Source organism: Stegostoma tigrinum, chromosome 3, assembly GCF_030684315.1.
Source record: "Stegostoma tigrinum isolate sSteTig4 chromosome 3, sSteTig4.hap1, whole genome shotgun sequence".
Classification (NCBI taxonomy): Eukaryota; Metazoa; Chordata; class Chondrichthyes; order Orectolobiformes; family Stegostomatidae; genus Stegostoma; species Stegostoma tigrinum.
The window spans coordinates 17,564,730-17,590,651 of NC_081356.1; the positions used below are offsets into that span (position 1 = coordinate 17,564,730).

The 25,922-nt window shown below is 45.6% G+C and overlaps 1 protein-coding gene and 1 long non-coding RNA gene across 8 annotated transcripts in view; one reads left to right on the top strand and one right to left on the bottom strand.

Moving 5' to 3' along the window:
• rcl1 (RNA terminal phosphate cyclase-like 1) overlaps nucleotides 1-25,922 on the bottom strand; it is a 65,645-nt gene that overhangs the window by 22,616 nt on the left and 17,107 nt on the right. For 2 of the 6 annotated variants that reach the window (XM_048527254.2, XM_048527253.2), the window contains 3 exons: nucleotides 9,842-9,913; nucleotides 4,905-5,080; nucleotides 1,296-1,370 (listed from right to left, as the gene is read on the bottom strand). In XM_048527254.2, coding sequence (XP_048383211.1) covers nucleotides 1,296-1,370; nucleotides 4,905-5,080; nucleotides 9,842-9,887 — 297 coding nt within the window. In that variant the 5' untranslated portion in view covers nucleotides 9,888-9,913. Of the gene's footprint in view, nucleotides 1-1,295; nucleotides 1,371-4,904; nucleotides 5,081-8,057; nucleotides 8,077-9,841; nucleotides 9,914-9,984; nucleotides 10,004-13,210; nucleotides 13,532-24,098; nucleotides 24,174-25,922 lie in introns of those variants that run through there. The other 4 variants (XM_048527252.2, XM_048527251.2, XM_048527255.1 and 1 more) reach the window with 4 other exon arrangements.
• Nucleotides 13,826-17,416, top strand: LOC125450898 (uncharacterized). 2 transcript variants are annotated; one of them, XR_007247172.2, is made up of 3 exons: nucleotides 13,826-13,870; nucleotides 14,646-14,923; nucleotides 17,249-17,416. It is a non-coding gene; the product is annotated as an uncharacterized LOC125450898 (long non-coding RNA). The 2 variants fall into 2 exon arrangements; XR_007247171.2 differs by having other exon boundaries at nucleotides 14,646-14,861.

Consider the following 25,922-nt stretch of genomic DNA (forward strand, 5'->3'; position numbering starts at 1 on the left):
GATCCACCTAACCCGCACATCTTTGGACTGTGGGAGGAAACCGGAGCGCCCGGAGGAAACCCACGCAGACACGGGGAGAATGTGCAAACTCCGCACAGACAGTTACCAGAGGCTGGAATCAAACCCGGGTCCCTGGCACTGAGAGAGTGCAGTGCTAACCACTGAGCCACTCTGCCACCCTCACTTCATTTCAGCACCAAGCCAGAAATCATCTTGTGAAAACTGCTGGAATAATTGGGTTAGATGAAAATTTTACCCAAATACAATCTGCGGCTCTAAGGCAACAACCTTGCATTAGTATAAAACTTTAACATTGCATGATTTCAAGGTAAAAATGCATGGCACTTCATAAGTATATGTCAATCTTTATTTGATCAAAATAACAAACACTTGATGCAAAAATAAAGATAGACTGAGGACAGTCTTAAAATAGAGAAGTGTGGAAAAACTGAGGTTTAGGGTATAACTACAAAGTTTAGGGACTAGATAGCAGAAAGTGCAGTGATAGAGCTGGGGAATGCACAAGAGGCTACAATTGCAAGAATAGAGTCCTCAGATACTTATAAACTGGATGTAGTTGCAGAAGTAAGAGGAAGCAGGACCACAGAATGATCCAAATAAGCAAAATGTTAAAACCCAAGTGCTGGTGGACGTGGAAGCCAGTAAAATCAGCAAGTACTGGGTCTGATGGATGAACGGAAAACAGTAAGAGTTAGAATAAGAGTGACAGAGGAGTTGTGAACAAGATCAAACTTACAGTTTGTGAAATCAGGTAGTATACACCAAATAATACTAAACACATCGTTCACAATCAAATATACTTTATTTCCAGACAGAAGAGGTAAAGGTTTAAATTCCATCAGTTTGTTCAAGGTCTAAATTCAACTTGCAAAGAAAAAAAGGGAATGTTTTCGTCTATATCTGTTATAGCCTTCAAACACAAGATTTAGAAACATTCTTAACCATTATGTAGCAAATCAGATACACCGTCTGAGCTTTTTTTAAAAAAAATTTCTTTTAAAAAATCATACAGAAAGAACATCCTACTTGATTCTCTGCAAAGCTTTTACAACATTACATTAAACTTCACCAAGACAAAAGGACACTTCATATTGCTCCAGGTGAATATGCCTCAAAAATAACATTCAAGATAATGTTTATTCAAAATTAACTTCTCCAGTTAAATTTAATTTGGGCTTAATGTGCTACTCCAGACTGTAAACGGAATTGCACTGAACTCTCCCACATCAGAAAAAGGGAAAATAGGTCTTAAAAACTAGCAATGATTTTCTTACCTTTAGCTCAAGTCCTTCACCATCTATACCAAACCGTTTCATTAAAGGGAGGGCTGTCATCTTAAGAGTATCAACCTTAACCAAGAGATAAAAGTATGGAAGGTGATATTAAAGCCAGAATCCATAGCAGGGTGACCAGATAAAATGTGTTTGCTAGACAATAAGCCCAACCTGATCAAATATATTCACATGTTTCTCCCTTTCAGCTTCTCCAATAAAAATGACAAGGAAAACATGATTTTGTAAGATCAGTGAATGCACAATTGCACCATTGCATGAAGTACCTTTGCTAAACTTTCTGACCGATGAAATAATATTTAAAACCAAAATGGACAGTTAAAATCTCTTGATCACTGATCAAGATCAAATTATTGCATGACATTTCACCCAAGTCCGACACACACACACACACACACACACACACACACACACACACACACACTCATGCGCGCGGGCGCTGGAAAGGCTCTGCAGGTCTGGCAGGTCCCGTGAACAGAAATCGGGTTCGAGTCCGGTGACCCTTCCTCAGAAGTGATGGTTGCTAGGAAATTGTCAATTAATATGCAGCAGATAAGATGTGGGGAGGGGGGGGTATGAAGTAAATAATGGGTGAGGATAGAACCCAAAGAGCAAAGAGCAGTTGAACAGACAAAGAAGGCGTTAACAGTCTGGCTAGGAGAGCGATTAGCTGCTAAATGGAGACAGTGGCTAACAATAGGTAAGGCAGACTGTGATAACAAGTTCTGGTGTGTGGAGGTAAGGGTTAGGCATGGGAGAGTTCAGGCCCTAAAATTATCAAACTTGATGGAGTCCCTGCAGCCCTCTGGACTCCAAGTGGAAAATTAGGTGTCATTCTTCCAGCTTGCACGAAGCTTCACTGGAACACTGCAGAAGGCCTGAGACAGAGATGTTGGCCAGAGGCTGAGTGCCAGCTCACGGACACCTATCTTCCCCTGCACCACGACCACATCATAGAACATCAGGCCATTGTCTCAACTACAGTCACTGACCTCACTTTATCTGGTGACCTCCCCCCACTGCCAAGCTAATAGACCCCAGACCCACAGCTCGTTTCTACCTCCTTCCGAAAATCCACCAACGGGACTACCAGTGAACCCTTTGTTTCAGCCTGCTCCTGCCCCACACAACACAAATGCTCCGACCTTGATTTGTTCTTTTCTCCTGTGGTCCAGTCCCTGCCCACATAGATCCACAATTCCTCTGACTCTTTACAGCAGTTTTGGAATTTCCAGTTTGCAGGCTCCAGCCATCTCCTCTATACCATGGATGTGCAATCGCTTTACATGTCCATTCCCCCACTAAGATAGTATCAGGGCTCTTCACTTCTTTCGACGGCAAATACCTGAATCGTTCCCAGACACCAAATCCCTCCTCCGTTGGGCCGAGTTCTTCCTCACTTAACAACTTCTCTCATTTTATTCAGTTCAGAGGAGTGGTCATGGGTACCAGCATGAGCCCCAGTTATGCCTGTCTCTTCATGGTGTACATGGGACATTCTTTGTTCCAATCCTATTCCAGACCCCACCCATAACTCATTTTCCGATATATTAAAAATATCACTGGAGCTGGTTCCCTCTCATCCATAATTGTAAAAGTTGGTCGACTTTGCTTCCAAATCCCACTCTGCCCTCACTTTTACCTGGTCTCTGACTCCTCCCCTCCTCAACATCCATTTCCATTTCTGGGAACACACTGACCACTAATATCCACTAAACCCACCGACTCCCACAGCTACCTGGACTATACATCCTCACACCCTGTGTTCTGCAAAGACTCCATTCAGTTCTTCCAGTTCCTCCATCTCTGTCACATATGTTCTGATGAGGCCAACTTCTACAAGGGAGCTTCTGAAATATCCACCTTCTTCCCCAACACTGTTGTCAACAGGGCTTTCAACTGGGTCTGACCCATCTCCCGCACTTGTACCCTCACTCCCTTGTTCTACCTACCATCCCAGCAGCATCAACATCCAGAAATCATCAGCTGTCATTTCCACCACTTCCAGCGTGACGCTATCAGACATATATTCCCCTCTTTTCCTTTGGTTGCTTACTGCAGGGACTATTTCTTCTGTGACTCTGGTCCACTCTTCCTTTACCACCGACATACACCACACCCCTCCCCTCCAAACTCCCGACAGCACCTTCTGCTATAACTGCTATTTGTGTAACATTTGCCCATTTACCTCGTCCCTCAGTATCCAATGGCCCAAACACACCTTCCAGGTGAAACAGTGCTTTTGCTGCACTTCACACAATCTAGTCTACTGCATTCTCTGCTCACAATGTGGTCTCCTCTACAATGGGGAAACGAAGCGTAAACTGGATGACCGTTTTGCAGAACATCTATACTCTGCTCACAAAAAAGACCAGCTTGCAGTTGTCAGCTACTTTAACACAGCACACTGTTCCCTAGTCAACACTGCCGTCTCTGGTTTGTTGCAGTGTTCCAATGAAGCTCAGTGCAAGGTGGAAGAACAACAGCTCATTTTCTGCAATGGGACCCTGCAGTCTTCTGGACATCTTAGGGCTAGTTCTGTCCCATGTCCTAACCCCCTATTTCATACACCAGGCCTTGTTATCTCACAGTCTGTCATTACACACTATCTAATGTTAGCAACTAACAATATCCATTAACAGCTATTCACCCTCCTAGCCAGATCATTATCTACTTCTGTCCAACTGCTCTTCTCTCTCTTTAGGCTCTATTCTCGAGTATCCTTTACTCCTTTCACCACACCCCCAGGCCCTACCTTCCGCAGACAAACTGACATTTTCCTAGCTACCATCCGTTGAGGAAAGGTCACCAGTCCCAAAACTTTAACTGCTTTCGCTTCACAGATGCTGCCAGACCTGATCATCTGAGCTTTTCCAGTCACTTCTGTTTTTGTTGCTGATTTATAGCATTTGCTGTTCTTCTGGTTTTTATTCTACTAATGACAGAATGTTTCAGCATCAGCCCCAAAGCTGGCTGACTGTGAGCAATACAGTTTCTATCCTAAAGATTGTAATAACGATTAAATGGCCTACAACGGGCCCAGGCTATATCAAAAAGGACCGGGACTTTAAATTAAAAGCAGGTTATCAAGTCTATTGATTAGCTCAGCGAACAAATAATTGAAAGACTGCTTCAACTAAGAGTTCTAGTCAGAACACTGCAGTACAAGACTAAATCTAGTTTTAAAAAGCCCGAAAATAAAACTTTAGTGTCATTAAACGTGACCTTAAGGTTGAGAGATGGTCTTACAAATCCAACTGGATTGAAGAAAGGAAACATTACTCAGGTTGGTTTAATGAAAATCCAATCCCATTGAAATGGATTGGCACACAACTGTCCTCTAAACTGATCTGACAAATCATTCAATTGTATCCAACCATTACACAAGACTACCAATCATTGTATCTCAGGCCACGAGGGATGAAGGACAACAAATACCAGCTTTGCCAGTGAAAATAGCTGAAAGAAATACATAATTAACATTAGCCATGTTTTTAAAATAGCCTTGGTATCCAGATTATGTTACCAATTGATCAAATAATAAACATTAGCACCTCAAATATCTCTATTAGAAGTTAAATTGCAACTTACAGAAGGATCCATTTGATCATTGGTGATGCCTCTCAGGGTGGCTTTTAATGGTCTCTTCATAAAAGGAGCCAGATAGAGCAAAGCTTCCAGGTAATAGCCAATGGAGCGTTGTGGGTGACAGTCATGTTCAATCCTTCCTCCATGCAGAAGCCCTGGTTGGTAATATAGTGTCGTACCTGGAGAAACAGAGTGATCATCAAAATGTCTATTTCAAACATGCAAAGAACCTTTAAAAGTTAATTCTATGGGAATACCCATACATGGCTTTATCAGGGCAGACAGATTTACATTCTCCACATACTGAGTTTACAAGTTCAGCAGTCCTGTCAACTGAAAGCATCAAACAAGTGTCAGGCACATGCTCATAAGTCTGTGTAGAGGAAAGACCAGAGGAAAGACCAAAGAAATCAAAGCACAATTACTGACCCACTTGTCCTCAGTTGCCAGTCTAATTTAATTGCAAGTTATGCTCTTTATCTGCAGTGTGGCCAGTGTGTTAGGGCGTAACGTGGTGTCCTCTTGTTGTTGTCTATTTAGTTCTTCTCTTGTGAATTTAATCCAGTGAATAAGTAGAAAACAACACCAGCTTCCGCTTCTGGATGTCAGAGTTGAACGTATGACCAACGGGGAGTTCCAAATCTCAGTGTACAGAATGGCAACCCACACTGTCCAAATCCTCAACTTCCATAGCAACGACCCCAACGTCCAAACAAGGCTATGTTAGAACACTATTTAAACGGGCCATTACGCGCTACAACACTCCAGAATTATGTCGGAAAGAGGAAAAGCACCTATAGAAAAAAAATCTTCGATAGGAACAGCTATCCCCACAATTTCATCTGCAGATGCCTAAATAGACAAGTAGGAGGGGAAGTGCGTAAATTTAATGTCCAAATAGGAACAAAACGAAAGCAAAAGCAAGATTGGATTGAGAGAAAAAAAGGCATATTTAAATTAGGCCATTTTCAAAACCTCCTGAAAACTTCAAAACCTTAAGCATGGCCCCTGAGGCTCATAAGTCTAACAGTTCATTTTTGCCAAAAAGAGCAGTACTCACCGCTTATCACATCATTGATGGGTGCTTTGTTACTCATCACTAAGCTAAAATATCTGCACTGGGTTTCATTCATCCTCACTGCACTGAAATAGTTTTAATGTTCAAGACACCGCAACAGTGGTGCAGCTGGCAAAGAATTTCAAATGCAAACAGATTCTTCAGATTAGAAAGACAGAGATATATAGAATTATAGTATCATCAGAAGTTAGAAATAGCCCAAATAAGGTGCCAACTTTGGCTTGGTAGGCACACTCTTGCCCAAATCCAAAGACTACAGGATTAGCAGTGGCACAAAACCTAATATTCATGTGCAGTAATCAGGATGGCCTGTACCAAAGCTGATTCCATCTTTGGAATGAGGGATTAACCATAGCCTTGTCTGCTCTGTCTAAAGAAACCTCAGCATTGTTTCCAAGGAGTTCTCTCAGGGCAGCTGAGCTAAAAATTAAGAAACAAAGAACCTGATCTCTACCACATTACTCGTCTGTCCATGCTTCTGCATCTTCAATATGCCATCTTTTGACAAAAATACATAATAGTTTTAAGGTGGTTTGAAAATCCTGAGGTCATGAAATGTAGATAAACAAGGGGAAAATAACAGTTGTCATCCTTAATAACACGTGTGCTGGAAAACATCTCAAGAGCTGATGCTCCTCTAAAACCTCGATACGATAGTGAACAATTCGAACTGCTTCAAGAAGGCATAATTCAGATAATCAATATAAAGATTTCAAAATAAAAATCTCAATAAATTGACTACTGACGTCAATGGCATTGTGTTGGTCTAATGCAGTGATTAATGACTGCACCCAAATCCAACAGGCTTATCCAGATAAAATCTGAAGTTAAAAGATCATTGAGGTCATTCAGATTACCAACGCTATAACCAACATTTCCTCTCAAGAGTAAACACCAAAGCCACAATTTGTGTTTTACTAGCACTCATTATGTTTAAAAAAAACACCTGACGAGCTCGACATGACTGTGGGACAGTGACAGGACAACGCCACCGGGTTTGGGGGGGGGGGGGGGGGGGGGGGGCAAGGAAGGAAAAAAACATGCTTCTGACTTTCAAACATTGCAAAACACCTTCACAACTAATAATTACTTTGAAGTGCAGTTACTTACAATGTAATTAGCAATTGCGATATAAGCAAATCAACACAGCAAAACTCTCAAACAACGAGATGACTAGTTAATCCCATTTCCTATCTCAAAATACAGAACTTGAGTATCACTGAAAGAAAATAAATTTACAGAAGCTTTAGTCCTGTAATCATCAGGACAATTTGCAAGAAATAAAGTTAAAATAAAATTTACACAGTATGAGTGGACAGTGCTGAATAATAGAGACATTAATTAGTGCATTCTCCATGGTAATGGCATAGTCTAAGTGCCTAGTTTAAAGTGCCTAGTTTTTGTTTACGTTTTCATCATAGAGTGACGTGGAGGTGCAGTGTTTGAACTGGAGTGGACAAGGTCAGAAATCACAACACCAGGCTATAGTCCAACGGGTTATTTGAAAACACAAGCTTTCCTCTCTCCTTCTTCAGGTATTAGTGACAGAGGTGGAAATCAGAAGTAAATTTAAAAGTAAAGTCAAAGGGTCACACCACTGATCACGATATATTAAAGAAATCTGAGTTGCTGTTAATCTTTAAATCAGTTTGATGTTTTAATGATTAAAATGTATATGTAAATCCCTGAATTCCTTTCAAGTCACTGTCTCTAGAGATCGAAAGATTTTATCAGTGTAAAGAAGAAGTGACATTTTAGGTCAGACAATGCATATTAGATGTGAGACCTGTTTAGAATTTGTTTGTGTTTGATTGGAGTCAGTCTGGTTTGCTTCTAAAGTAGGAATTTATAAAACACCACACTGACCATCCCTAAGTGCATGCTTTTTGAACAAAAAAGAATGTATCTACAAACACAAATTCACCCCATACATTTGCATGTGGGAAACAGTGTGCTTGTGAAAGGAAGTGTTGTGTATGTATGCGCGTATGTGTGCACGTGTTTGCGTGCGCGCGTGTCCGTGTGTGTACGTATACGTGTGCGCGCGCGCCTTAGTGTGTATAGTGTGCTGGGCTCACCTGTAGTGCAAAATGAACCCAAAATCCCAGTTGAGGCCATCCTCACGGACTTCAAACTGGCTATAAACCTCTGCTTGTCTACTCTGCGTTGTTGTGTATCCCGAAGTCTGCCTTGGAGAACGTTTACCCGAAGATCTGAGGCCAAATTTCCTTGTCCGCTGAAGTGTTCCCCAACTGGGAGGGAATGACCTGTCTGGCAATTGTTACACAGTGCCCACTCATCTGTTGTCATAGCAAGTGCATGGTCTCGCTAATGTACCATGCCTTGGGGCATTTTTGCCTGCAATGTATGAGACAGGCAATGTTAGCCAAGTCAACCGACTATCTACCATGCACGCAGTGGGTGGTGTTCCCACATGTGATAGTAGTGTCCATGTCGAAGATCTGCCATGTTTTGCAGAGGCTGCCAATGACAGGGTTGTATAGTTGAGGTTGGTTGGCTCGCCGAGCTGGTTTATCGTCTCGCAGACATTTCATTACCATACTTGGTAACATCCTCAGTGCAGCGTCTGATGAAGCCCCAGTGTGTTTTCCTGCGTGGTTTTTAAATTCTGGTGTCCGTTGAGATGAAACAAGACACCAGCTCAGTGAACCAACCAACCTCACCATCCAAAATCCAAGCTACAAATCTACTCCAAAACCTTAGAGGGTTGTATAGTGTATAGTGTTGTGGTCGATGTTGTCCTGAAAGTTGGGTGGTTTGCTGCAAACAATGGTCTGTTTAAGGTTTAGTGGTTGTTTGAAAGCGAGAGGTGGAGGCATTGATAAGGCCTGGGTGAAGTATTCACTGTCATCAATAATGTGTAATCTGCAAAGACGACGTGTGTACTTTCTCCGCTCCTGGCAAGTATTAGATGACAAAGGGTCCCCCATCAGATTTATGCCGTGTTTGACTTTTGAGGTGGCTCATTAGGTTTTTGCTGTGGCATATCAGAACTGGTGAACAATGAGTTGAGCTTCATATCCTGTTCCTATGTAGGTGCCCTTCAACAGCTACAGGTGTCTGTCTCCTTCCTCCTCATCCAAACACATCCTGTCTATCCGTACACCTTGTCTGCAGCTGATGACTGTTTTTACATGTTTCAGGTGGAAGCAAGAGAAGTGTGGGTTTTCCACGAGCGAGGCACAGAGGTATCCATCCCTGATGGAGATGCGTGTGTCCAAGAATGAGACTGATTCTAAAGAGTAGTCCATGGTAAGTCTGATGGTGGGATGAAACTTGTCGACATCACTATGTAGTTGTTTGAGTGAATACTCGCCACAAGTCCAAAGGAAGAAAATGCGGTCAATTTGTCTAGTGCATCACTTGATTGGAGGTTCTGTGTAGCAAAGAAGTCTTGTTCAAACCTGTGCATGAAAATGATGGCATATTCAGGAGCAAATCTGGTTCCCAGGGTGTACCATGTGTCCAGATGAAAAATCGGTTATCCGATCATAAAAACGTTTCAAACATCAATATCTGCTTCCAGCCACGTTTGAATTCAACTCATCAAATTGTCTTGAATGCCATGGGGTCTGTTTCTTAATCAGTATGCCATGTGAGACCTTGTCAAAAACCTCACTGAAGTTCACCAACATTAACTGCACACGTTCACCTACACACCTAGTCACAATCTTATGTGGTCTTCTATGATTTCATAAACGTATTTGAAAAGAATAGATAGTGAATGAATGTTTCTTCTTTGAAGGTACGACTCAATCTCCCAATTGCTAACATGAGGCCTAAACTGTTCAAGAGATAAGTACTGATGCTGTTTAACTTTGGTTACATCCAAAGAACTCACCAGTTTCATTTATTTCAATGCGGGAACCATTTGTTATTTTGTCCATCAACCGAATGAAGCTTGCTTCATAATCTGAAAGTATAAGCAAAGGGAGTCAATAACAAGTTGGCAATTTAACTTTCAGTCTAGAGATTTTCACTTACAGCCTTCCTTGCCAAATTTGTTTGTGACACAACGTTAGTGCGCTTCACACAGAGCCGTGATTGATTGACCTGCTCCCAAAGCACACAGTACAAAGACTTACAAGTTTAAACTCTTACACAAATTTCATTTACTGGTTTCTGACGCTAGTAAGATTTTGACCCATGAGGACAGCACACAAGTCAGCGAACTTTGATCAGTAAAAATTCAACTCGGGTCACATGTCTTTCTGTTAAGAAAGAGACACACGCTTTGGGGGGGGGGGGGGGGGAGGAGAGCGGGGGGAGGGAGAGGGGGAGAGGGGGAGAGGGGAGCGGGGGGGGGAGGAGGGAGAGGGGAGCCGGGGGGGGAAGGGGGAGAGGGAGAGGGGGGCTGGAGGGGGAGAGCGAGGAGGGAGGGGGGGGGGCGCGAGGAGGGGGCGAGAAGAAGAGTGGGGGGGGGGGAGAGAAGAGTGGGGGGGGGAGAGAAGAGTGGGGGGGGGGAGAGAAGAGTGGGGGGGGGGAGAGAAGAGTGGGGGGGGGGAGAGAAGAGTGGGGGGGGGGAGAGAAGAGTGGGGGGGGGGGAGAGAAGAGTGGGGGGGGGGGAGAGAAGAGTGGGGGGGGGGGAGAGAAGAGTGGGGGGGGGGGAGAGAAGAGTGGGGGGGGGGAGAGAAGAGTGGGGGGGGGGGGAGAGAAGAGTGGGGGGGGGGAGAGAAGAGTGGGGGGGGGGGAGAGAAGAGTGGGGGGGGGGGAGAGAAGAGTGGGGGGGGGGGAGAGAAGAGTGGGGGGGGGGAGAGAAGAGTGGGGGGGGGGAGAGAAGAGTGGGGGGGGGGAGAGAAGAGTGGGGGGGGGGGAGAGAAGAGTGGGGGGGGGGGAGAGAAGAGTGGGGGGGGGGAGAGAAGAGTGGGGGGGGGGAGAGAAGAGTGGGGGGGGGGGAGAGAAGAGTGGGGGGGGGGAGAGAAGAGTGGGGGGGGGGGAGAGAAGAGTGGGGGGGGGGAGAGAAGAGTGGGGGGGGGGGAGAGAAGAGTGGGGGGGGGGAGAGAAGAGTGGGGGGGGAGAGAAGAGTGGGGGGGGAGAGAAGAGTGGGGGGGGGAGAGAAGAGTGGGGGGGGGGAGAGAAGAGTGGGGGGGGGAGAGAAGAGTGGGGGGGGGGAGAGAAGAGTGGGGGGGGGGAGAGAAGAGTGGGGGGGGGGAGAGAAGAGTGGGGGGGGGGAGAGAAGAGTGGGGGGGGGGAGAGAAGAGTGGGGGGGGGGAGAGAAGAGTGGGGGGGGGGAGAGAAGAGTGGGGGGGGGAGAGAAGAGTGGGGGGGGGGAGAGAAGAGTGGGGGGGGGGAGAGAAGAGTGGGGGGGGGGAGAGAAGAGTGGGGGGGGGAGAGAAGAGTGGGGGGGGGGGAGAGAAGAGTGGGGGGGGGGAGAGAAGAGTGGGGGGGGGGAGAGAAGAGTGGGGGGGGGGGAGAGAAGAGTGGGGGGGGGAGAAGAGTGGGGGGGGGAGAAGAGTGGGGGGGGGGAGAAGAGTGGGGGGGGAAGAAGAGTGGGGGGGGGAGAAGAGTGGGGGGGGGAGAAGAGTGGGGGGGGGGAGAAGAGTGGGGGGGGGGAGAAGAGTGGGGGGGGGGAGAAGAGTGGGGGGGGGAGAAGAGTGGGGGGGGGAGAAGAGTGGGGGGGGAGAAGAGTGGGGGGGGGAGAAGAGTGGGGGGGGGAGAAGAGTGGGGGGGGGGGAGAAGAGTGGGGGGGGAGAAGAGTGGGGGGGGGAGAAGAGTGGGGGGGGGAGAAGAGTGGGGGGGGGAGAAGAGTGGGGGGGGGAGAAGAGTGGGGGGGGGAGAAGAGTGGGGGGGGGAGAAGAGTGGGGGGGGGAGAAGAGTGGGGGGGGAGGAGGAGTGGGGGGGGGAAGAGGAGTGGGGGGGGAAGAGGAGTGGGGGGGGGAAGAGGAGTGGGGGGGGAAGAGGAGTGGGGGGGGAAGAGGAGTGGGGGGTGGGGGGGGAAGAGGAGTGGGGGGTGGGGGGGGGAAGAGGAGTGGGGGGTGGGGGGGGGAAGAGGAGTGGGGGGGGGAAGAGGAGTGGGGGGGGGGAAGAGGAGTGGGGGGGGGGAAGAGGAGTGGGGGGGAAGAGGAGTGGGGGGGGAAGAGGAGTGGGGGGGGAAGAGGAGTGGGGGGTGGGGGGGGGAAGAGGAGTGGGGGGTGGGGGGGGGGAAGAGGAGTGGGGGGTGGGGAAGAGGAGTGGGGGGTGGGGAAGAGGAGTGGGGGGTGGGGAAGAGGAGTGGGGGGTGGGGAAGAGGAGTGGGGGGTGGGGGGGAAGAGGAGTGGGGGGTGGGGGTGGGGGGAGAGGAGTGGGGGGAGAGGAGTGGGGGGTGGGGGGGGAAGAGGAGTGGGGGGGTGGGGAAGAGGAGTGGGGGGTGGGGAAGAGGAGTGGGGGGTGGGGAAGAGGAGTGGGGGGTGGGGGGGGGGAGAGGAGTGGGGGGTGGGGGGGGGAGAGGAGTGGGGGGTGGGGGGGGGAGAGGAGTGGGGGGTGGGGGGGGGAGAGGAGTGGGGGGTGGGGGGGGGAGAGGAGTGGGGGGTGGGGGGGGGAGAGGAGTGGGGGGTGGGGGGGGGAGAGGAGTGGGGGGTGGGGGGGGGAGAGGAGTGGGGGGTGGGGGGGGGAGAGGAGTGGGGGGTGGGGGGGGAAGAGGAGTGGGGGGTGGGGGGGGGGGAAGAGGAGTGGGGGGTGGGGGGGGGAAGAGGAGTGGGGGGTGGGGGGGGGAAGAGGAGTGGGGGGTGGGGGGGGGAGTTGGGGGGGGAAGAGGAGTTGGGGGGAAGAGGAGTTGGGGGGGGAAGAGGAGTTGGGGGGGGAAGAGGAGTTGGGGGGGGGAAGAGGAGTTGGGGGGGGAAGAGGAGTTGGGGGGTGGGGGGAGAGTGGGGGGTGGGGGGAGAGTGGGGGGTCGGGGGAGAGTGGGGGGTGGGGGGAGAGTGGGGGGTGGGGGAGAGGTGGGGGGTGGGGGGAGAGTGGGGGGTGGGGGGAGAGTGGGGGGTGGGGGATGGCGGTGGGGGATGGGGGTGGGGGAGGGGGAGGGTGGGGGGAGGCATGATGTGGGGGGGGGAGAGAGAGGGATGATGTTTGGGGGGGAGGCATGATGTGGGGGGGGGGAGGCATGATGTGGGGGGGGGGGGAGGCATGATGTGGGGGGGGGGGAGGGAGGGTCGATGTGTTGAGGGTGTGAGAAGATGGGGGACAGGACCGGGGATTTCCTTGTCACTAAGCCACAGGCCCCGCTCTCACTCACCCTGCAGCCCCGGATTCAGCTCCTGGCTCCTTATCCCAGTAATGCGCACGGCTCGACCACTCAGTGCCGCCAGCGACAGCCTCATGCGCAGGTAGGCGGCTCCCTCCCAGCGCACCGCCCGACCGCCACCGCCGCCACCCGCCATCTTCCTGGCCCTCACCCTCCACACACGCGGGTCTACAAACCCCACCCACCCGGGGGTAGGGTCATAGGTCGGATAGGCCCTAATAACACAAACCACGCCCAATGCCAGCGTCGTCGTCCAAACACGCCTCCTTAATATAAACACCGCCCCGGCGTCTGGGTCATAGGTCAGACACGCCCCTTTAATACAAACGGTGTGGAGTTGGATGAACACAGCAGGCCAAGCAGCATCAGAAGCAGGAAAGTGTGTCGTTTCGTGTCGAGAACTTTCTTGTGAACTTTCCTGCTCCTCTGATGTTGCCTGGCCTGCTGTGTTCATCCAGCTTCACACCGTGTTATCTCAGATTCGCCAGCATCGGCATTTCCAACTATCCCTTTAATACAAACCCCGCCCCTCGCTAAGCGTCATAAGCCAGGCCCGCTGCTTTACTATAAACACCGCCCCTGTGGGGCAAGGTCATAGGTCAGATCCGCTCCCCTCGAGCCCACCCTTCACAATGGGTCAAAAGTCTAGAGGTCAGAGGCATTATATTGGTGTGGGTCAGTTCTGTAGAAATGTCAATGTTTGTCTTGGTGGGTGTCCTGGGGAACAGACCATATCAACTTGGTGAACGATGCTCTTTGGCCTGCCCAAAACCTGCTGCCTTTCACAGCAAGGAGTTGACCTCAGCCGAGTGTCACAGACTAGCCCAGAAGCTGGATGAACACAGCAGGCCAAGCAGCATCTCAGGAGCACAGATGCTGACGTTTCGGGTCTAGACCCTTCTTCAGCATCTGTAGTTCCTATTATCTCTGGGGATCTCCAAGACAACAAAATGTGAGGCTGGACGAACACAGCAGGCCAAGCAGCACCCCAGGAGCACAAAAGCCGACGCCCCGTCCCGGAACCTTCACCAGAGAGGCCCTCTCTGGTGAAGGGTCCGGGTCCGGGCCCGGGCCCGGGGCGTCGGCCTTTGTGCTCCTGGGGTGCTGCTTGGCCTGCTGTGTTCGTCCAGCCTCACATTTTGTTGTCTTGGAGTTCTCCAGCATCTGCAGTTCCCATTATCTCTGGGGATCTCTTCGGTTACCGGACCCTCCGGGCGTCTCAAATATATGTAAATATAGTCTTGTATGAGTAAGAAATGCCTTGGGGTTTTTTTTTGTTCCGCATAGGGAAAGGCTGTGTTCAGAATCAAACTGCTCTGGTGACTATGCATATACATAAAGTATTTTTATGAATCAAGTACATTTTTGAAATAAAAAATTGAAGAATGGATGCTTGCTGCTAAGCATGCATGTCTTCTCATTGCAGTATTACAGAAAATGATGACCACTTGCAAGGAATTGCTTCTACATTTGAGAAAGGAATGAAGAATATTTTTAAACTCCTAAAGTTGATTTTAAGGCCATTAGAATAATTTGAAAGTTTGCTTCAGCCTGAAGCAAAGCAACAGGTAGCAAGACAGAGTGAAGATGTGTCATGATACACAAGGCATGAAACTTGTTTAGTGCTGTTCAGAAGATCATGGTAAGAACAACACCAAAATGTTAAGCAGAAGCATGTGAAAAGAGTTGTTGCAAAGAAACCAGGTATGTTCGCAGGAAAACTGGAGAAAGACTCTGTCAGTATCATGTCGATCATTTGCTTCAAGTAGACAATCTGGCAAAGGGAGGGCAACTTCCAAACCCGCTTCAAATACCACCTTAAACAACAAGGACCCCAGAGACATGGGAACACCCCACTTGCAAGTACTCCTCTCAGTCACATAACATCTTCAGTTGGAAATATGTTGCCATTCCTTGGCTATAGTTAGATCAAAATTCTGGAACTCCCTCTCTGAAAACTCTGTGATTGTGTCTATACCAAATGGACTGCGACACTGAGATACAAACATCCAAATTAAGAGCAGGAGTGGACCATTTGGCCCCTCAACCCTGATGAACTATTTGATAAGATCATGTAAGATATGTTTCTGACTGTCCTGCTGGTCCCTGAGCTTCCAACCTCTGCAAGCCCATCCAAAATACATCTGTCTGCCACCTAACTTGCATCAAGTCCTGCTGACTCTTCAACCCTGTTTTATTGACATTTGTGGGATCCCACTCCAGAAATGCCTCAAATTTAACATTCCGTCCAGATGTTCAACATCTTCTTGGCTTCCCCCCTCCTACCTCTGTAACCTCCTTTGGCTGTGTAATCTTCCAAGAGGTTTGTGTTCCTCCAGTTCTGTTCTCTTGTGCACACCTGACTTTCAACACCCCAATGAACATCATGCCCTCTCCTAGAACATATCGCATTGGATTGTTTTCACAATATATACTGCTACCTCACCGTCCTCATTTACAACACCTCGCAAAACCTACATCTTTGACCAGGCTTTCACTCACTGTCGTAATGTCTCCGTTTTTGACTTGTTTTCATTTTTCTGTTTGGTTTCACCCCGTGAAGTGCTTTGGGAGGTTTAGCAATATTGAAGATGTCCAATAACGGCAAGTTATCATTGGTTAAAAACACATCATTGAAAAAGTCTTAGATTCTTCAGTGTTGGCAGTAGCAGGGTTCCAGCGAAACCCAGAACCACTTTGGACAGCAACTTTGGAAAGTACCTGCAGCATAGAATCGAAAGTTTTGAATTTTTTAATCTTTCTAGAGTTTTTTTTATAAAAAGACACTGTTGTTGTGCCTACATCAAATGGGCTGCCACAGTTATATACAAGATTCCAAAATTAAGAGCACCAGTAGACATTTGACCCCTCAAGCCTGATGAACCATTTGATAAGATCATGGATGATGTGTTTGTGGCTGTTCTGCTGAGCCCTGAGCTTCCATCCTCTGCAAGCACATCCAAAATACATAGAACATAGAAAATTACAGCACAGTACAGGCCCTTCAGCCCTCGATGTTGCGCCTCTGCCTGTGACTTAATTTGTATCAAGTCCCATTGACACTTTGACTCTTTTATAAAAAAAACTCAAACGCCAATTTATGAGACTCACTGGACAACTTACTTGTCGGATGCCCATTTGTGGTGAATTCTAGATCTGGCTAGACCGCAAGTTACCAAGACAAAATTACAGCCGACGAAAGAAACAGGGAAAAACAATTTTGTTAAGGTAACCACATGAGTCTTGGAAACAGATATTTCATCTGCTGTCATGGAGATAAACACAAGCTGATAGCCAAGAAGATGAGAAAAGTAATTTACATAATAGAGAAAAATGAAATCCACATAAAACCAAGAAAAATTACAGAAGAAAAATATATAGCAAAAACAATAAGGTTATTTCAATCTGGTCATTCAATGCACAAATAAGTTTCAAAACAAGCTTCAACTTAATGTCTTTATTTTAGCTTCCTTGATTGAATGATTCAGGTGAAATTGAGAACATCAGATCTTTTGTTGGGGAGTAGGATATTTCTTTCAGGGAAGAATAGTATTTTTCCCCCCATTCTGTTAAATTATAATATCTACCGCAGCAAACTGTTCACAAGTTGAACAGGAAATCTTTACAGTGGAAGCAAGGCATACAAACAATGCAAGATTAAGTATTTGGTGACTCCTTGTGGAACAATCAGAAAGTTTTGAAAGATGATCAGGACTCAGGCAGTACAGGGAAGCATGAACAATCTATCCATGTGGGAGAGTCTTCACCTGGACTTCAGGGTTCAAGGTCACAAGCAGCAAACTCAAATTGCCAACAGTGCTCATATGGCCAGAATTAACTTTTTGCTTATTCTACATTTGGGACAGGGGATTGTAAGTTTTCAATTTATGAAGGAGTGTTTTGGGATTATTGGGATTATACTTTTACCGTGTGTTTAAAAACTTTGCATTTATGTTATAAGTAGATGATTTGGTTTACTCTATTTTATCTTCATTTCTTTTGTTCATAACTTCTGTTTTATTGTTACAGCAACATCCGCAGCAGTGCATGCCTGTATTTCAGCAACAGACCATTTCATTAAAACTAAAACAAATCAAAACATGATCTATCAGGTCAGGTTCCTGCCTGGGATCTGACTTGTTGGGCAATTACATCAGCTGGGAATACTACTACATATTCATTACGTGATGAGAATACACTGACTGATGAAATTACTTGAACTAGTGAGTTGTATTGCAAAGATCAGTATTATGTGTAGAGTGTGTAAATAAAAGAATTTGTTGTAACTTCTAGCAGTCAGCCAATAGTTATTCTATTGTCCACTTGTTGGCATCACACTGCATAATAAACCAGCCATCCATCCAGGTGAACTAACCAACTTCACACTGAGGTTACCATGAAGGAATCCACTTCTCAACCCCTCCCCTCACCTGAGGTGTGGTGACTCTGTTGTTAAATCACAACCAGTCTCTCTCGTTGTCTCTCTCTCTCTTTTTCTCTGTGTGTGTGTGTGTGTGTGTGTGTGTGTGTGTGTGTGTCTCCTCTTTATGAAAGAGCAGCCCTATGATATAATACAACACTTGAGACAGATGTCAGGTAGATGTAGTGATTGTAACGAATTCAGCCAGGTAGACTTCATAGAATATGAGCTCCCTGATTGGGGCTGTTAATCTGGTAGTCAATCAGACATCCTGACACTCTGAGAGTTGGCTCTGAGGACCATAGACCAGTGTCAAGGACTTTCCACATGTAAATAAAGGTTGACTTGGTGATGAGATGTTAGCGTCAGTAGAATTATTTAAGTGGTGACGAAAGAAAAGCACATTCCTGTAAGAAACTCATTCACAACAACTTGTCTTTGAGTTGGGGTAAGCATGTCTGGCGTCATGACATCATTTCGGAAACTTGACTTGTTTGACCTTGCTGTCAAAGACTGGGCCCAGTATGTTGAAGGGATGCATTATTTCTTCCCGACAAATGACATTAAGGCAGAGGAAAACCAATAGGTAAATCTCCTGACAGTGTGTAGACCCACAGCTTTTTGGTCATTTAGAGCCCAACTCTCCTTAAGGTACAAAATACTAAAATTTTTCAAGCATTAACTTAGTTAAAGAACATTACCCTAAGCCTCCTCAAATTTTGAGATGCTATCATTTTTACCCAGCAATTTGAGAACCAGGGGAATCTGAATCAGGACTTTTGACTAGGTTAAGACGACTGGCAGAGGAATGTTACTTTGCTTTAGCCCGTAAGTTTGTACAAGAATTTGGCTGGCCTGAGAACCTATACTGGTGAATCTTTACACATTAAGGGTAGAACTTCAGTTCCAATCTCCTATAAAAAGCAGCCCGTTCAGTTACCACTGATTGTAGTAAAAGGTTCAGGCCCAAGCTTGACAGGCCGAAATTGGTTGAGAGATTTTCAGGTTGATAGCTTGTTTTGCGGCAGAATGCACACGTGGCCAAGGATGGGAGTTGTACTCAGAACTCAGGCATTACCCAATGTATCACAAGACTTCCACCAGTCAATATAAATGGCTTCAATATAAATCACAACAAATATCGTTTGAGATGTTCTGGCAAATCCAGCTGTTGCTGATTTCATAGAACGTCATTCATTGTTTGGTTGTTGGAAGCAATGCAGCTAAATTAGAATATTATTCATTCATGAGATTTTGGAATATGATACAAGATTTATTGCCATGTTATAATTCATCTTGACAAGATGGTGGTGATCAGTCTGTCTCAACAACAGAAGTGCAGATGCATTCCAACTTGCTGCTAAGCAGTATGCTGGGATCTTAACCTTGCAATCATTAAGGAATGCAGATATATTTCCAAGTAAAGATGCTGTGTACCTTGGAGGGTAATTTACAAGTGTAATTTACAATTTACAAGTGAAAAGGTTCCCACGTGTATTATTTTATGCAGTGGAGATGATGGGCTTGGGAAGATGATGGTGTAGTGGAAATGTCACTGGGAACGTAATCCAGAAGCCCATGTTACTGCTCTGGGATAATGAGGTTAAATCCCACATTGACAGCTGGTGGGATGCAAATTTAACTAATAAAATAGGCAATATAAAAAAGCTATCCTCAGTAATGTTGACCATGAAACTAATATTCCAAACTGTAGAGAACCATTTGGTTCACCAATATGCTACAGGGATAGAAACTACCGTCCTTATCTGGTGTAATCTATATGTGGGTCTGGACCCATAGCAAAGTGGTTGCTTCTTAATACCCTTTGAAATTGATACACAGTTCAAGGGCAATTGCGGCTTGCAACATGTGCTGCTCATGTCAGTGACACTTACAGTCACTGAAAGAAAAAAATGAAATCAACATCAATTAAGCCTCTCTTAGTTGCAACAGTACATCCAGTCAATGGAATATACGCTGTGCCAGTGGTGGTGGATGGAAATCGAACAAGCGGGTTGCTTTGTTCCAGATAATGTTGGTTTTCTTGAGAGTTATTGGAGCAGCATTAATCCAGGCAAATTAGAAGGTATTCCATCACACACCTGGTCTCTGTCTTATAGATGGTGGACAAGCTATCTCTGCAGAATTCTTTTTTTTTATGGCTACAGCATCTATATGGCTTGTCCAGTTAAGTTTCTGGTCAGGTGTGATCCTCAGCAACTTGTTTAAAGTAAATACAGATATAATTCATTTTAGAAACCCAAATTAACAAAGTCAGATGTAGAGATACTTAATCTTCTTTACTGAAGGTGAAATATCAGGAATTTCACTGTATCGATGTCTAAATATACCAATGCCACTACTGTTATGCAGAATCTGGAAATTCCTATCTACGTTGGTACAGAGAAGGAATTGAAATGTTCACCTAGCAAAAGGTTAGTGCTGCAAAATCTCTTTGTTGTAGGCTCAGAGTCTGGGATAAAGAATGCAAGCTACTTATTTTTGCAGCGCTGTCAAAATGACAGCAAAAGAATAAAAATAAAAGAGAAGTAGAGAAGTAATTGAAACTGTAGCAAGTTCTTATAATCTTAAGTAAACAATCTGCTCATTAGTTTTCAAAGCAAGACAGTGAGATTAGGGAGATATTTTACCCTGTGCACTGGGGAATTGGTACAGAAAGGGGTTAAATCATCAAAAAAACCCAGCAAATTATAAATCCTATATAACTCCACTGATTTCTATATTTAATCAGTGTGCATTTGGAGGCATGCACAAATCAACTATGGAGGCACAATGAGCAACTATCGCAACATACCAAGTAGCAAACTCTGGGGGTTTATTTACTCTATTTACACAGCTGAGGGAACGATTTAATTTATTTGATTGAAATATTCATGTAGTTATAATAAGTTTGGCAGTGATCTCTCTATTCAATGTCTCAACATTTACTTACAACTTTTACTAGCTCAAAGCTTTTGTTATTGATACGTCAATGCTTTATTTCATTGACACATTTTTGGAGTTGTAGAAACATTGGTTCTTCTGCCCAAGAATTGTGGACTGGTGTTTTGTTTTCTATCACTCATGCCGTTAGTACCAGGTCTCATCCTTTCTGTACAAAATATGTAATAGGTGAATAAGCATTGAACAGCTATGAACTGGCTTAAAGGGTATGAAAGTCATTGGGGTGAGATTGTTCTTGAGTTGATATCAATAAAACCTTTTGAACTTACCCTTCAAAAGGTTCCTGAATACAGAAAGTGGTTCACAGTTCCTCTGAGAAGCATCAAACACAAGTCACAGTACAAGAGAAGCTGGCCCAACAAAACTTGCAGTAGAGCTTAGAGGTGCCAAGAACTGGAGTGAAAATATCAGGATTTGGTGCTGCCCACATATTTAAATAGCACATGAGTTCATAGAATCTACACAGTGTGGAAGCAGGCCATCTGGCCATAGAGTCCACACTGACCTTCCAAAGAGCATTCCATCCAGACTCATACTGCTACCCTATCCTGAAAACCCTGCAATTCCAATGGCTAATCCACCTAGCCTGCTCATCCCTGGACACTGTGGGTAATTTAGCATGGTCAATCCACCTAACCTGCACATCTTTGTCCAGGGGAAGGGTACCAGAAATACCCGGCAGAAGCCCACGCATTTATGGGGCGAACAGGCAAACTCCACACAGTCAGCCAAGGGTGGAAATTGCACCCGGGTCCCTAGGGCTATGAAGCAGCAGTGCTAACCACTGAGCCACTGTGAATTGTTCCAAGTTGAGATGTCCCAGCTAGTTTCTTCGTAAATATCTCCTGGGATAGGTAATGATTCAAACTGCCTCTTCCTGAGAGACCATGGGTGGTATTTCTCTCAGCATTTATGCAACTGAAATAAGGTGAGGCTTCATAGGAATCAGCATTTGCATTGGGAATAATATTGAATGTTTCTATAGGCACATCATATTTTGGAGTTAGTTAAGCAAGAGGAGAGATATTGTGGTTAGAAAAATGTATGAAACCTGATTTAAAAAAGCATTGCCAAAATGGAACAGAACCAGATATTCTGGAATATCAACGTGCAGAGACAAGACTTGAGGACTGGGCAAGAACTACAAGACAGACAAACTGGCAAAATCAGCGAATGTATCTTCCCACAATATGTCCTATCCAACACATCACCAGACTTTCATGCTGTTCAATGCACTCACCCCATGACTCAACCAGCAGCACTCCCTCCCACTCAGGACACATATCTGCCATCCAGATTCTCCATCTCACCATCACACACCTAGCAATGCTGCCAGACTCAAACCCACCTCTTCCTGTTTCTAAAACCCTGCCTCTATTCAGCTGTGACAGGTCCATCAATCAAACAGCATTACATAAGCATTGACAATTTGCCCTCTCTCTTATAGGGAGAACTGGCACAAAACCGAAAGAGCAGAAAAAAACTAGCCAAGGACAAAGACACATGCATCTCCTCAGGCCAGTGCAGGAAATAGGCTGTGACATGGCCTGTGTGATGCAGTGTCATTGAGAACATTAAGGATGATGATATGTGTTGTATCTGTCTCAACTCCCAATTTTCTCTCTTGCTGCTATCTGGTATGATGAGCAATCTGTAGATTATGTAGTCATGCTTTACACCTTGCCCTGATTCTCTCACACCTCGCCCTTATTGGTTCCTGTTCTTATAAGGACAAAGAAGTGAAAGATAAATAAAGAGCTGAGAAAAATAAACAGAGAAAGAAATGTATGCTTCACTATCAGAGGAGGTTTCTTGGAATTATGATGCTGTAAAATAAACAATATTGGCTGCACACAAGTTAGTACCTGAGGAATATAGACAAGGGTTCTGAAATTTAAGGAAACAGCCTGAGCAAACCTAGTCTGAATTTGAGAGGGTTAAACACGATCATTTTGATAAGTGGGAAAAACCATTAGAAGCTGAAATCTTGTACAAAGTTCATAAAGAGATTATTCTCCTCGTGGAATTTAAGAATCAAAGTGTAGTAAGAATCAAAGGGTTGTAACTGCTAAGTGACAATGGTAACTATGAGTTAATCCATAAAACTAAAACTTTTTCCATCACCCTCATAAATTTGAAAATGGGACTGACAGGAAAGCAAGTGGCCAAGATAGGGAATCAATAGCTGGGAATTCCCCAGGGTCTCCTGCTCTGATCAGAAAGTAAAGTACTAAAGGTGGAAGTGAAAATCAGAAGCCAAAAGGTTTCCACCGTAGCAAGGTGGGACACATTCTTTTGGAATGCTGTAAGGTGAAAGGAAAACACATGGGACCTATTGGAACCCATAAGAATGAGACCAAAAAGGAACCCCAGAAGGAAAAGGCCATGATCAGATTCTAGCTTTAACTATAATGAAGAGGTCAGATGTTGACACTATTGTGAGTTTAGAAGAAGTCCATAGGATAAATGAGAGGTAGAAAGAGTTTTTATTCACAGGGGAGGTAAGCCCTTTTTCTTCAAAGCAAACATCTAAGCCCATAACTATTTTAAGAGATAAGGGGTTACTCAACCCTCTTGCCAGGTAAGGATTTAGAGTTCTGCCCTGGGAGTTCATTGAAAGCCAAAGTATTGGTAAATGGCATAGGTGGAACAGTATTTCCCAGTTCTATTGTATTAAGTCCAACTGGAGTATGTCTTATTGCCTATACTAGTGGTAGTCAGGATAGTTAAGGAATTACTAGTGGATGAAATTGATTTACTTCTGGGGAATTGATTTCGAAAGAATGAAAATCATAGCTTTGCCTATCATCATGGAATGTCCAGGTGGGGAGATAAATCAGTTGCAGCAACAGGTTCTAGGTATTTTTCTGTCATGTGTAGTAACTAGAGCAATGGCTAAATAAAGGTCATCATCAGAGATCACAGTAATACTCTAAGCCAATTGAGTAGATGCTGAAACTTTATATAAGAATGAGGATAATTCAAATGAATATCTCCACCAATTGACACTCAGGAAACAGATCCAGAGTTAAGTAAGTTAGCACAGACAGCTCACACTGAGCAGAGGCTAAAGTAGTGCCAGAGTGTATTGTATTAAAAATGGACTTCTGATAAAGAAGTGGAGATATTCTCATCAACCTAGGAACAAAGAAGATATTCTGGGTAGCACATGAAGCAACATTTCAACTGTACCTCCTGCAATCTGATCTATCACATTTGCTGTGTCCAATGTGGCCTTTTCTACATTGGTGAAATCAAACCTTGGCTGAGTGACCGCTTTGCAGAACACCTTGATTTATTATTGTCCTTATACCTAGGTACAGTGAAAAGTTTTGTTTTGCAATGTAGTACAGGTAGATCGTACCAGATGTAGAATATGGTGATACATACAAAAAACATCCAAGATAAGCTGAAGACCTATTTAAGCCATTACCGTTAGTTGTCTTATTAATAAATTTAACCAAAATTGAATTTGGAAAAACAAGAATAACTTGCCTGGACATATTGTTGGACAAGGACATGTGTTGCCAAGGATAGCTAACATGAAAACACAAATGGAATTTCCTGTTCCTAAAATTAAACAAAAAATCATGAGGGTTTTGGGAAGGTGGATTTTACAGGTAATTTGTGCATAATTGCAAAAAAAATTAGTCCTGCCCTCAGCAAACCTTTTAATGAAATAATCAAAAGTGAAATGCTCAACAGAATTTCAAGTAGCCTTTGGGAAGCTGAAGGCAAGCATAATAAATGAACCAGTGTTGGCTGTACTCGATTTTTCCAGACCGCTCAAAGTGGCAATTGATTCCAGTGACTTCAGAGTAGATGCTGAGATAACGAGGTGTAGAGCTGGATGAACACAGCAGGCTAGGCAGCATCAGAGGAGCAGGAAAGCTAATGTTTTGGGTCTGGACCCTTCTTTAGAAATGGGGGAGGGCAAGGGCACTATGACATAAGTACAGAGAAGGGGAGGCAATGATGGAAGGTGGATAGAGGAGCAGATAAGTGGAGAGAAAAAGGATAGGTTAAGGAGGATGGAGCCAATAGAGATGAGTGTAGGTAGGGAGTTGGGATGGGGCTTGGTCAGTTGGGAGGGAGGGGTGGGTAAGTGGAAAAGAAGACGACAGGTCAAGGAGGCGGGAATGAGGTTAGTAAGTAGGAATTGGGAATGGGGGTTGATCAGTGAGGTGGGAGGAGCGGATAGGTGGGAGAAAAGACAGACCGGTCAGGAAGGTGGGGATGAGCTGGGCTGATCTTGGGGTCTGGCAGGGGGTGGGGAGATTTTGAAGTTTGTGAAGTCCCCATTGAGACCATTCGGCAGCAGGGTTCCCAAGCAAAATATCAGGTGCTGTTCCTTCTTCGGATGGCATCATTGTGGCCCTAGAGGACGCCTAGGATGGGCATGCCATCCAAGGAGTGGGAGGGGGAGTTGAAATGGTTTGCGGAGGTGTAGTCGGTTGTCATGAACTGAGCGTAGGTGCTCCACAAAGCGGTCTCCAAGCCTCTGCTTGGTTTCCCCGATGTAGAGGAGGCCACATCGGGACCAGCGGATACAAAGTACCACATTAGAGATGTGCAGGTGAACACCTGTTTAATGTGGAAGGTTTTCGTGGGGCCTGGGATAGGGGTGAGTGTGGAGGTGTAGGAGCAGGTGTAGCACTTCCTGTGGTTGCAGGGAAAAGTGCCAGGGGTGTGTGGCTAGTAGGGGGTGTGGAGCAGACAAGGGAGTCAGGGAGAGAGTGGTCCCTCCAGAAGGCAGATAAGGGTGGGGAGGGAAAAATGTCCTTGGTAGTGGAGTCAGATTGCAGATGGCACAATTGGCAGAGGATGATGCATTGAATCCGGAGGTTGGTGGGGTGATGCATGAAGGCAAGGGGAATTCTGTTTTTGTCGTTATTGTGGGTGGGAGTGTGAGGGATGAGTTGCAGGAAAAGTGAGAGATGCCGTCGAGGGTGTTTTCTACCATTGTGGAGGGGAAATTGCAGTCCTTGAAAAATGAGGACATCTGGGAGTGGAAGGTTTTCTTGGAGCCTCATTTTGGGAGCAGATGCGGTGGAGGCGAAGGAATTGGGAATAGGGGATGGCACTCTTGCATGAAGGTGAGTGACAGGAGGTGTATTCTAGGTAGCTGTGGGAGTCGGTAGGCTTGAAATAGATATCAGTTTCCAGTAGGTTGCCAGAGATGGAAATAAAGAGCTCCAGGAAGGAAAGAGAGATATCGGAGATGGTCCAGGAAACTTAAGGTTGGGGTGAAAGGTGTTAATAAAGTGGATGAATGCTGTCTTGTCACAGGATGTTGAGTCAAGAATAGAAAAGCCAGCG